At 36.7% G+C, this 12,548-nt stretch overlaps 1 protein-coding gene across 1 annotated transcript; it reads left to right on the top strand.

Moving 5' to 3' along the window:
- Nucleotides 1–2,623: 2,623 nt before the first annotated feature.
- On the top strand, nt 2,624–7,995 carry LOC116591533 (putative protein FAM172B). The gene is made up of 2 exons (XM_032344523.1): nt 2,624–2,686; nt 6,901–7,995. Exons 1-2 carry the CDS (start codon nt 2,624–2,626, stop codon nt 7,993–7,995), a joined length of 1,158 nt encoding a protein of 385 aa, XP_032200414.1.
- The last annotated feature ends 4,553 nt before the right edge of the window (nt 7,996–12,548 follow it).

Here is a 12,548-nt window from a genome sequence, read left to right as displayed (position 1 = left end):
GGATCTAGGATGGACAAAGTCAGTAAATTCAAAAATCTAATTTTCAGAATTACTTGGGAGCATATTTTTCACACTACCTCCAGGTCCCACCTCAAAACTTTTAAATCAGAATCTCCTAGAATTGGAGCCTAACAATCTGTATGTTTAAAATTTTTCCCAGGAATACATATCAAGTAATTTTTTAACTACAAAACTGAACTACTAAACTATAATTTCCAGGACTGTTCACTTAGGATATAAAACCATAAAGAAATGCAAAGCAGTGATTACTATAGAAGTCCATAATGGTTACTTTTGGAGAGGGATAAGCGTTTGAAGGAAATTTAGGGGTGGTTGGCATTGTCCACAGTGATTAGAGGCTGTTTCTCTTTATGATTGTCCACTAAACTTTTTTTTTTTTAACTCTCCTAGAAAATTCTGTTGCATACTCAAATTTGGGAAACCCAAGATTTGGTGACATCTGAGTTTTTTTTCTTTCTATCTCAAATATTTTGTTTTTTATATGTCTTTGCCTCAGGATTAAATTTGCAGATAAAATACAGCTATGTTAGTCTTTCCTGGGGAGAGGTAGGTAGGGAGAAGGAATACTAAGAGGATGGGATTTAGTTTGCTTTTTTTGAAACTTCTACATAATATCATTTCATTAGCTTTATCATTTTGTACTATTTTCTATAATTTACTAAATGGAGTGATAAACAGGCATAATTTTAGTAAAAAAACCTTCATAATTGCATTCTGTGTTGAGAAAATAATAATGTTGCTTTCGTACCAAAATAGTCATTCTTTTCTTAAAATATGTTTTAAAGGATTCTTTGTTTTATTTTTCCAAATAAACAAACAAATAAAATGATATTCATTAAAAAAGTATTTAGATACTTTTAACATCCTTTATTCTATGCTTCCTAATAGCATAGGATATACAAAAGTCCTTAGGTATACCAAAGGACTATAATTACTATAATAAGATATTACTGTGTAATCAGGTGTTAGACCCTAACTTCTCAGATTTAAATTTATATTTTCTTCTCTCTCTCTTTCTCTCACTCTCTTTTTGGTGCTGAAGCCCAGGAACAAAGTAAAATTATATTTTCATAAAAGCTTATTGTTTACCTGTGAAAAATGTAAAATATTGTTAAGCAAAACCATTTTATGATCCTAAATAGGAAAGGAGCTCCTTAAAAATCAAGCTAATTAAAATTATTTGCATCTGTGATTCGGTTGCCCCACTCTCTTGTCAAGTTCACAGAAATTAGAATGGTTTGCTGGGGGCTGGGGCAAAGGGGAAATGAGGAGTTATCCCTTAATGGTTACCATGTTAGAATTTTGCAGCATGAAAAATGTTCTGTGGGTGGGTAGCAGTAATGGTTGCACAATAATGTGAATGTACTTAATTCCACTGAACTGTACAACTAAAAATGGTTAAAATGGTAAATTTTGGTATATTATACCACAATTTTTTAAATAAACAAAACCAATAGCCTTCCCTAGAACAAAAAGTAACAGCTATGTCAACCACCTAAACCAAGTTACTAAAGAACCTAATTTACAATTCACACTAATGATTATATTCTATTCTCTATTATTCCATTCGATATAAAATGACTAGGCCATGTGATATAATACACTAAGTGTGTAACAAATGCCTTCACTAAATTTTTGGTGGATAAATGAAATAAACAGCTAAATATTATGCATTTATAAGATCACTGGTAAAAATGAATCTTCCCTGGGGCTCCCAGAGCTGCCTGAATTACTTTGAGCATGTTGTTTTACCTTTGAAAGCCTCACTTCTCTGTAAAATAAACACATTAACTAAGAATATCAATAACATGCTTCGCAGCTCTAAAAATCTTATTCCAAAAACTAAGCTGCCTTATTCCAATCCATTCTTTCAAAAACTAAAAAGTTTGATTTCTCTCCTTTATTTTAATGGACCATCTTGATTTGTAAAAGAGAAAACATACAGATGCATAGGATATTCTCTAAAAATGATTACTCAATTGACATTTATGAACTTTAAAATTATTCAAGAAACCTCTATAATTTTTTAAAAGCTTTGTATGCGTCTTTCTCCTGTATATACAGCTAGAGAACTTTTCTTCTTTACTTCCTTATGCCCTTAGCAAAAATCATAAAATTCTAACAATACTTAAGTGACTAAAATTCAGGTATTATTCCAAGAACTAGAGATAAGAGTAGCGAACAAAACAAAGTCTTTGTCCCTGCTCTCGTGGAACTTACATTCTAATGCAGGAAGGAGAGGTGGGAACAGAAAATAAATTTATGTCAGCTGGTAGGTATTAAGTGCTTAAGAGAGAGAGAGGCAGCAAAGAAAAGAAAGAACTAAAGAAAAAAGAGAAGGAAGGAAAGAGAGAGAGAGAGAGAAAGAGAATCATAGGGGAATGAAGAAGAATTGGAGAGGTTTGCCCTTTCAGATAGAATGCTCAGATCTCTGATCAGATAATAAGTGGTCAGAAACTTGAAGGAAATAAAGCCTGATAGATCTCTAGGAGAAAAGTGCTAGGCTGTAGGCATAGCAAGGGGGAATGCCCTTAAATAGGAGCTTGCTTCACAGGTGGAAGGGGAAAAGGTCAGATGTGGCTAGAGTGAAATAAGTAAGAGCATGGTGGGAAACGCACCTGAGAAAGAGCTAAGAACCAGCTCATGCAGCTGGATGAGTAAGCAAGTAAGAAAACAAGGAAATGACATTGAGTAGCTAAGGACCATGTGGGACCTTATAGGTGGTGATAAGGACCTAGGCCTTTTTTTTTTTTTTTTTTTTTTTTTGGTTATTTATTTAGAGAGAGAGAAAGCACAAAGAGGGGGAGCTGCAGGCAGAGAGAAAAGCAGGCTACCCACTGAGCAAGGAGCCCTTGATATGGAGTTTGATCCCAGGACCCTGGGATCATGACCTGAGCTGAAGGCAGACGCTTAACCAACTGTCTGAGCCACCCAGGCATCCCAGGATCTAGGCTTTTATTCAGAGAGGGGAAACCATTGAGAATTTTGAACAGGGTGTGAGATCCAGTGTAGAGGCTTTGAAAAGATCATTCCAGCTTCTATGTGGAAAACAGACTGCAGGGTGATAAAAGCTTATGGCAAGAGATTGCATAGAAGACTTGATAATGAAGGTAAGAGTTGTGGGTGACTTGGACTAGGGTGGTAGAGGTGGAGGATGAAAATGATTCACTGACAGATATATTTCAAAAAGCAGAACTTAAAGGTTAACTGATTGATTGGGTTGAATATAAAAGAGAAGGAAAGTTTGCAACATGAGTAACTGAAAGAATAAAGTTGCCATTTACTAAGGTAGTAACGAGTAGAGAGAGAATAGATTGAAGAGGGTAGTTGGACATGTTAAGCTTGAGATATCTATTTGACATCTAAGTAAATATATCGAGTAGACAGTTGGATATGAATTTAGGGGAGAGTTACAGGTTAGAGTATATTAACCAAGCAAAATATGCTAAAATAGATTCTAAAGAATTGTATCCCTTTTCGTTCTGCAAGATACTGTCTACTTTGCTCCTGGTCACCCCATCCCCACCTGTCCTTTATATATCTGTGTGCAATTCGGTTTTTCTAGTTTGCAAACTCTCGTTTTTTTACCCCTGAGAATTGTCTCTCAAACAACTAAGTACGCACTTAACAAAAGTGGAAAATAATTTAATGTTGTACTATATGCTATTAGAAAACACTGATTTTATTTTACTCTCTGATTAAAAGAACAGTTAAATCACTAGCTAACAAGACTCTTTGTCTAGTTCATTGAGTTTTAAATATACTTTATCTTTCTCTTTATTTCAGTATAGAAAAAGGTGGTTTTCAGCACAGCACCTGAATAAACGGTATTTTTAAAGTTTGTTTATTTATTTAAGTAATCTCTACCCCCAACATGCGACACGACCCTGAGATCAAAATTTGCATGCTCTTCTGACCCAACAAAGCAGACACCCGTAAGCACTATTTTAGATCTGAGAGACTATTGCTTTTCTGTGTAAACCTGGTCATCCATGTCAAATTATAAAATAGACCTTCCTTTTCAGAGAGCAATTTGGCAATCAATGTCTGGTAAAGTGAGAGATGCTGATATAACCTAGAAATTCTCCTTTCAAGTATTTTGCCTAAGGAAATTCTTAATATGTGTACAAAACTATAGCTACAAAAATGTCCATCACAGCTTTGTTTATAATACTGGAAAATTAGAGTAACCTAAATGTTCTTCAACAAGAAAATAGTTAAACTATGGTATATTCAAACAATGGAATACCATACACAGATAAAAAGAGCGACCTAGAACTACATTTTTTAATATGGATAAGTATCACAATGTTAAAGTAAATAGGGAAGGCTAAAAAGAATTATATATATGGTTTTTTATTTCATCTCAAAAAGGAATATCATCCTGTCTAATTTCACAGAACCTTTCATGTGTAAGGCACTGTGTAAGATGGTTTTTACCTATATTAGTTAATTTCTCACAACAGCCTTGTGAAACAAATGATGTTATACATATTTTGCATGTATTTATTCAAAAAAATATCAATGATATATGTGCCAGAGGGTGTTCTAAGTATTGAAGATATAGTAGTTAAATGAAATTTCTGTTCTACTAGAACTTTTTCTAGTGAGGGAAGTCATATGATTTACAAATATGGAAGCAAAGGATGCCTGGGTGCCTCAGTCAGTTTCTTGATTTCAGCTCGGGTCATGGTTTCAGGGTCATGAGACAAGGCTTCGCACTGGGCCTGGAGCTTCCTTAAGATTCTCTCTCTACCTTACCCACTCCCCTCCCCTCAATAAATAAAATAAAATGGTTTTTAAAAAATTTTTTAACAAAAATATGCAAGCAATTATGTATTAAGTGGTGATGTGGTCTACAAAGAAAAATAAAGCAGAGTAGCATGATAGAGAGTAATAAGGATCATTATTTTAGATAGCATAGATAAACTAAAATTCAGAAGCTGAAGAAACTCATAGAAGGTAAACAACCTGCTGAAAGTCACTCAATCTCAGAATCTGGAGCTAGGTAGGATTTAAACCTAAATCAATCTAATCCCAGAGGCTTCTCCTTTTATTTTTTTTAAAGGTTGTATTTATTTATTTGACAGAGAGACACAGCGAGAGAGGGAACACAAGCAGGGGGATTGGGAGAGGGAGAAGCAGACTTCCCATTGACCAGGGAGCCTGATGAGGGGCTCGATCCCAGGATCCCAGGATCATGACCTGAACCGAAGGCAGCTGCTTAACAGCAAGCCACCCAGGTGCCCCGAGGCTTCTCCTTTTAAAGGATGGTTAGGTCTATCTATCATTTATACTTTGGAAAAAGACATTAATTATACAATAGTACCTGAGGTCAGCCACACTAGTAGCAAAAAAGTTTTTAATAGAACAGGAAAGAATAGAGAAAAGTCTAGATAAGCTGGGTACTTTGGACAACCAAACCCTTTCATAAAGTGCCAGTTACATATAGGAATCAGAAAATAAGGGCACATGGGTGGCTCAGTTGGTTCAGTGACGGCCTTCTGCTCAGGTCATGATCCCAAGATCTCGTGGGATCGAGTTCCCTGTCGGGCTCCCCCTGTTCTGCAGGGAGCCTGCTTCTCCCTTTCCCTCTGCCTGCCAATCCCCCTGCTTGTGCTCTTTCTGTCAAATAAATAAATAAAATCTTAAAAGAAAAAGGAATCAGAGAATAAGATTCAGAAAGTGAGAAAAAAGTCAAGAAAATAAAGCAAGCAAACACCATCTTAATTTTGCCTTAAGCCTTAATTTTGCCAGCTAGAGTGGCACTAAAAATCATTTTCAGGGATACTTACTGGAAGTGCATAATGGATTCTCAGTGTCTGTACTAAGAAATTAAGCAGAGAATGTATTCATGTACTTGTTAAGACCCTGAATTTTAGAGTCAAGACAACCTCATACCCAATCATTTATTTTAATTAATAATTTAATTAATAATCTTCAGGGCAAGCCACTTAACCTATCGATGTCTTTTATTTTCCCTTTAAGCTCTGTCCACGATAACTGCCTAAATTAACTTTTTAGTCACAGTTTCTTTTTTCTCCTCAGACATCAAAATAAACATATCCTCTATCATAAGATAAATTGATCATAACCTGTACTGTTTCACATTTCACTCCCATTGCCATCCCCTGACATTTATTTAACAGCAAAATTTATTAAATGCTTACTGTAGAAGTAAACTAAGACCAACCAGAGGAGAAAAGCAAAACCTATTTATTCTGCACCCACTGTAGCAACAGAGTCAGCCACCATCACTTACAGTTTGGCGAAGACTCAAAGGCAGGCAGAAAAATGGGAAAGCTTTATAGTAGAAAGTAGGGAAGGCTATTGGGATGTCCTGAGGCCATTGACCGGGGAAACTGCAGGTGGGCTAACTAGAAGCAGAATATCTCCTGTGATTGTTTAGAGATGCACATTTGGCTCTCCTCTGGTGGGTCCTGAGTTGGAAGTGGGGATAAAAATTAGGAACCTTTTCAGTCCCTAGTTAAGTCCTGGTCATTTGGGGCCAGTTATAACAGAGGTTATTGTTTAGCTTCTCAGATTGTCACTAGAGGTAGTGGTCTGACTTTCCTACAACTCTGACTCCTAGCAGGCTGGCTTTCTGGGCTGTTTATTAGGGTTGGCTTCCTGGGCAAGATGCTATGGTTGTTGGTCTGTTCTGTCATTATGTATGGTCTGGCCATTGTCCCTTACTTTACTGTGTCTTACTACTTTGTATCATTTACAGTTATTTTGAGTTAAAGTCTTTAGTGTAAGGTAAAAAGGTAATGTCTTGGTGAAGTGCTTAATTTTAGCATGATTTCCCACAAGAATAATTTAACAAGCTGAAAATTTTATTTTTTCTACTGCTGACATATTATTGATTTTCACTTTCAGTGGTTACCAGTGACTCAGGAGCTGAGCTTCCAAAAGTTGATTGAACAATCTGACTTACTAGAAGAACTTAAATATGACTTCAATGAAAAAGCTGAATTGAGACACACTGAGACACAAAGGCCTTTTGTCTTTAACTATTATAAAAATGTCCTTGAGAGGAATAGCAAGCGCTACCAAGCCCTTGGTCATTTGCTTGCACAATATATTTATGAGCTTCTGGAGAAAGTATGCAAATTACAAAAAGTGTATATTCCAACAGAGGCTGATAAGGAACCAAGAAGCTTCTTTTTCATGAGTGAGAGAGCATTAACAAGTCATCATTCTGTGCTTCTTGTCCTTCTTCAAGACCATGGGGCCTTTAGAGCTGGTCAGTGGAGTCAGCAAGCAATAATACATCATGGTCTCCAACATGGAAGTCAGATACCGTGTATTCAGATGGCGTTGCAGGCACATTATGATGTAATTGTGCTAAACCCCAATGACAATTTTGTGGACCTAAAGATGGAGAATGAGTGGAAAGGTCTTTTAACACAAAATATTGGGTCCTCTTCCCTAAAAATCGTTCAGGCAGAGAATTTTTTCTCTCTCCAGCAACCCCTCCAGTGTATCCCTAAAAGATGCAGCAACACCCCTGAAGAACACATGGCTTACATTTGGGATTACTTCATCTCAAAGACCGAAGGAAAGGATGTTGCCTTCATTGTACATGGTTATGGAGGCTTGGTTTTTATGGACTTACTTGTTCGTAGAAAGTGGGAAGTGATGAACAAAGTATATGCTGTTGCACTCATTGACTCTGAACATCATGTAGGACACCAGCTGGGAAGTGATGTACAGTTATTAGCCTGGATAAAGCACCATTGCCGTGAATGGGTGACAAGTCCCAAGCCTTTGGATAAACCTGCAACTACTGTTTTAAGAAAGGAGTTTCCTATGGTTTCTGCTGGTACAGAAAAACACACCCTAGCCCCTTCCTCTAGCCTCCAGTCAATTTTTAAATACTTTAAAAAAGCTTTGAAAGCCAAAACAACTATTAATTATTCTCGAGTGCCAATAGTAACAAGAAGCTGCACAAAAAGAAAGCAAAATGCTTAAGTTGCTTTTTGTCATCTAAGATTTTTTTTTGTCTTACTGAAATGTTGCTAATGTAGATGCTAAAAGAAAAATAATACTTCACAGTATTATGTTATGAAACCAATATACTCAGTGTTATATTCTGGCTTGAGGTTTGATTTGTTACTTTCTTTGAAAAGTGAATATGTTCTCTTTCATAGCCTATTGATGAACAGTCAGTACCAAAATTAATATTTTAGAGTATTATTCAAGTTAGAGGATCTTTTGAAAATATCTCTTATGATTTAATAGACTATAGTTGATATAGATTAAATACTAAGTCTTTGATTTCTGTGTTGTTAATGCTATATTAAAACTATAAATGAACATAAAAATTATCATAAACTCTATCTTTTATATCTTTGTGTTCTTTTCCTTAAATTTATTAGTCTTCTGTTCAAATGTACTAAAGGTATTTACTCACACTTTCAGCTAATATTTGAGTATACACTGTGTACCTGTCAATTGTAGCTGTTCAGGACACCAGCAAATAAGGCCAGCATTGCATTTACATTTATGGAGCTTACAATGAACAACAAATTGCAAGTGTGACGAGTGCGCAGAAAATATAAGGTGCCATGGAACATCTAGTATGAGAGCTGACAGCCTTGGGGGCCAGGGAATGCCTCCCTGAGAAAATGATGCTTAGTTTAAATGATGCTTAGCAATTAGGTGAGAAAACAAATTCATAGGCAAAGGAACAGCATATGCAAAAGACTTGATGTGGGAGAAAGAAGTCCAGTTCAGTTGAAGTTTAAAAATTATGGGTGAGTAGTGTTAAAGAAAAAAATTCATGACATTTGTTAAAGACATAAGGAAGACTTTATTCAGGAAGGATTATTGCAGTGGGGTTTTGCAGTAAGGGAGAGAGATCAGGCTCAACTTCTGATTCAACAAGGATAATTGAGGGGGGTAAACCTTATAGCCAAAGTGTAGGGTGAGGGTCAGTGAGTGGAAAATTAGCTAAGAGGAAACATCAGGCATAAGAGAGATTCTTAATAGACTGACTCAACATAATTCTTACTGAAGGCAAGCCAGGATGATAACATCCTAGAGGATGATGAATTTTACCAGATCCTGAGGATGATCAGATGCCAAAGATGGGAGATTTTCACTAACTGACAGCAGAATGCTTGCTAAGCCTGGATTAAGTGATAACGACAACAAAAAAACTGGACTAGTGGACCAAGGATGGAGTCCAACACTGGAGCCTAGTTGAGAAGAGGGCTTATGGGAGCCTGGCTCAGATCTGGTCAAGGAGAGAAGTTTTGTCTGTAGTTGGAAACTTAAGTTAGAGAAATAAACAGAGGCAGCTTGCTCAAGGCTGCAAGGTCCTTTGGTTATGATTTTCAACTTTATTCTCATAACAATAGAAAACATTGGATGGTTTTAGACAGAAGTATATTCTCAGCTTAACATAAAGAATATCCTGATTGCACTTCAGGGAATAGATTAGAGGAAGGACAAGCTTGGAGGCTGGGAGACCAAATTAAATTTTGGTAGTAGTCTGAGAAATACTTGATACTAATACTTAACTTCTAATACTATATAGTTAACACTAATACTTAAATAATAGTATTTAATTACATAATACTTGGGCTATATGCTAATACTTTTGTTTCTGTGAATAAAATTTTGTGGTTGGAGGTCAAAAATAAGAAGAAGGAAATAATAAGGATTATTCCCAGATTTTTGACTTAAGCAACTAGATGTATAGAAATGCCATTTGATGAAATAGTGACTATTAGTGAAAATTTATTTTGGCTGTTCCATAAGTTCTGAAAAGAGAAAAAGGAGGAGTTTACAAATTTAGCTCTGCCCATAGATGAGTAAGAGAGAACACATAGCAGACATTGCATTTGAAAAATTAACTCTGCCACAGGGTGTCTGAATGGTTCAGCCACTTAAGTTTCTGACTTTTAATTTTTGGCTAAGACCATGATCTTGGGGTCTTGGAATTGAGCCCTGCATTGGGCTCTGCACAGTAGGTGTGAAGCCCTCTTGAGATTCTCTCTCTCTCCCCCTCACCCCCTCCCTCCTACCCTACTCCCACTTGTGTGTGTATGCATGTGTGAGCGCACACTCAAAAAAAAAAAGAAAAATTAACTCTGCTGTATATAATAGGACGTACATGTTTTTCTGATAGAGTTATTTCTAGTGTCTTCTAGTGTTTCTATTCACATTGTTTTTTAACCTAGCATATATTCTAATTCCTGTTATATACTGAATATTTGTGTACCTCTTAAATTTATATGTTGAATTCCTAATCCTCAGTATAACAGGAGGTGGGGTCTTTGGAAGGTGATTCAGTCATGAGAGTGGATCCTCATGAATGGGATTAGTGCTCTTATGAAGGATATGCCAGAGAATTGCCTTCTACCATGTGAGAACACAGCAAGAAGACAGCCTTCTGTGAATCGGGAAGCAGCCTTTACCAGACACTGAATCTGCCAGTGCCTTTCTCTTAGACTACCCAGCCTCCAGAAATGTGAGAAATAAACCTTTGTTTAAGCCTTCCAGTCTGTGATACTCTGTTATAGCATCCCAGACAAAGACAAATCTTTATAATCAAAGACTTATTTCATATTTCTCTTCTTTCTCTACCATGTCTTAAATGGCATAATAGAAAAAAATCCCACTGAAATATAAAATCAGGATATGCAGGTTTTAAACGAACCTCAACCTTGGACAAATCAATTATTCTTTCCCAGCCTTTACTTTACAATTTATGAATGAAGTAAGCTTTGAAGTCCCTTTCAACATAGTCTATCTAGAGTGCATTTAAAACAGTTAATGTAAAAAGCACCTAAAAAAAGTTTTTTAGAAGTTGCCATAAAAGCTCTTCTGTCTTGCACTTAACTAACTTGAAGCTGATATTTCTCATAACTCCCAATTTGCTATTTAATCTGGTAGTTGGGTATATTATTATCCATAGCTCCATAACAGATTACCCCCAAAAGTTGGTGGCTTAAAATAACAATAATTTATTATTTCAGTTTCTGTTGTCCAGAAATTCGGGAAGAGTTTTGTGGGGTAATTTTAGCTTGGGATCTCTCAGGAGAGTACAGTCAAGCTTGAACAGCTATTTGGCAGAAGCCCTTGATTCTTCACCATGTAGACCTCTTCCATAGACTGCTTCTGCTGAAGAAAAAAATATTCTGCAATTTGTTAGAATTGTAAGGAAGACTTAATTTGAAACTGTTGTCATTAGGGATATTGCAATAGGGAAGAGGGATTGGACTCACTCTGAATATAGCAAAGGTAGGGTGTCAGTGATGGAAAACTACTAAGAGGAGACACTAGGGTAGGAAGATTATTGCTAAAGGCAAGCCAGGGCTTTAGACATCAAGAGTGGGGAATAAGGAACTTAATTAGCTGTCAAGAGTTGTCTAGAACACTGAAAAGAAATTTTTTTAAAAATTTTTAAAAGAGTTGATTTAGCAGGATTCTTGCTAAGACTAGCTCTGCAGCCTCACAGAAGACCAAGGTTAAGGACTAGCCCAGAAGAGGGCTCAGAGGAGCCTAACTAAAGTTTAGTGAAGAAGAGAGACTTTGTCACTTGTATGTCTTCAGGACATGGCAACTCTTCCAGGGGGAATCATCCAGGTGAAGGAGCAAGCAGGAAATGCACTGCATTTTTATGACCTGCTCTCTGAGTTGCATATTGGTCCACTTTTTTTTTTTATTAGTTAGAAATGAGTCACTAATCCAAGGGAAGGGGGATTAGGCTCCACCTCTTAAAGACAGTGCCAAAGAATTTCAGGACTTATTTTAGACCACTACATGATAAATGATGCCAACTAAAATTAATGGTGTAACAACTCAACTCAGTTGTTGGTTATTGTTTTTTAATTTTTTTTAATTTCTTTTTAGTGTTCCAGAATTCATTGTTTATGCATCACACCCAGTGCTCGATGCAATACGTGCCCTCCATAACACCCACCACCAGGCTCACGCATCCCCACAACCCATTCCCTTCCAAAATTCTCAGTTTGTTTCTCAGAGTCCACAGTCTTTTGTTGTTCTTCTCCCCCTCCGATTTCCCCCAACTCACTTCTCTCCATCTCCCCATTTCCTCCGTGTTATTCCGTATGCTCCACAAATAAGCAAAACTATATGATGATTGACTCTCTCTGTTTGACTTATTTCACTCAGCATAATCTCTTCCAGTCCCGTCCATATTGATACAAAAGATGGGTATTCATCCTTTCTGATGGAGGCATAATATTCCATTGTATATATGGGCCATATCTTCTTTATCCATTCTTCCTTTGAAGGGCATCTTGGTTCTTTCCACAGTTTGGCGACTGTGGCCATTGCTGCTATGAACATTGGGGTACAGATGTCCCTTCTTTTCACTACATCTGTATCTTTGGGGTAAATACCCAGTAGTGCAATTTCAGCGTCATAAGGTAGCTCTATTTTTAATTTCTTAAGGAATCTCCACACTGTTTTCCAAAGTGGCTGTACCAACTTGCATTCCCACCAACAGTGTAAGAGGGTTCCCCTTTCTCCACATCCTGTCCACACTTGTT

This window comes from Mustela erminea, chromosome 1 (assembly GCF_009829155.1).
Source record: "Mustela erminea isolate mMusErm1 chromosome 1, mMusErm1.Pri, whole genome shotgun sequence".
Lineage (NCBI taxonomy): Eukaryota > Metazoa > Chordata > Mammalia > Carnivora > Mustelidae > Mustela > Mustela erminea.
This window is presented reverse-complemented; position numbering and strand designations above follow the sequence as displayed.

Bases quoted from the DNA above. Each gene is read 5' to 3' on its own strand.
- LOC116591533 (XM_032344523.1), top strand. From the start codon at position 2,624: ATGGTGGGAAACGCACCTGAGAAAGAGCTAAGAACCAGCTCATGCAGC. The intron at 2,687-6,900 runs GTAAGAAAACAA...TTTCACTTTCAG, and splicing joins GCAGCTGGATGAGTAAGCAA to TGGTTACCAGTGACTCAGGA.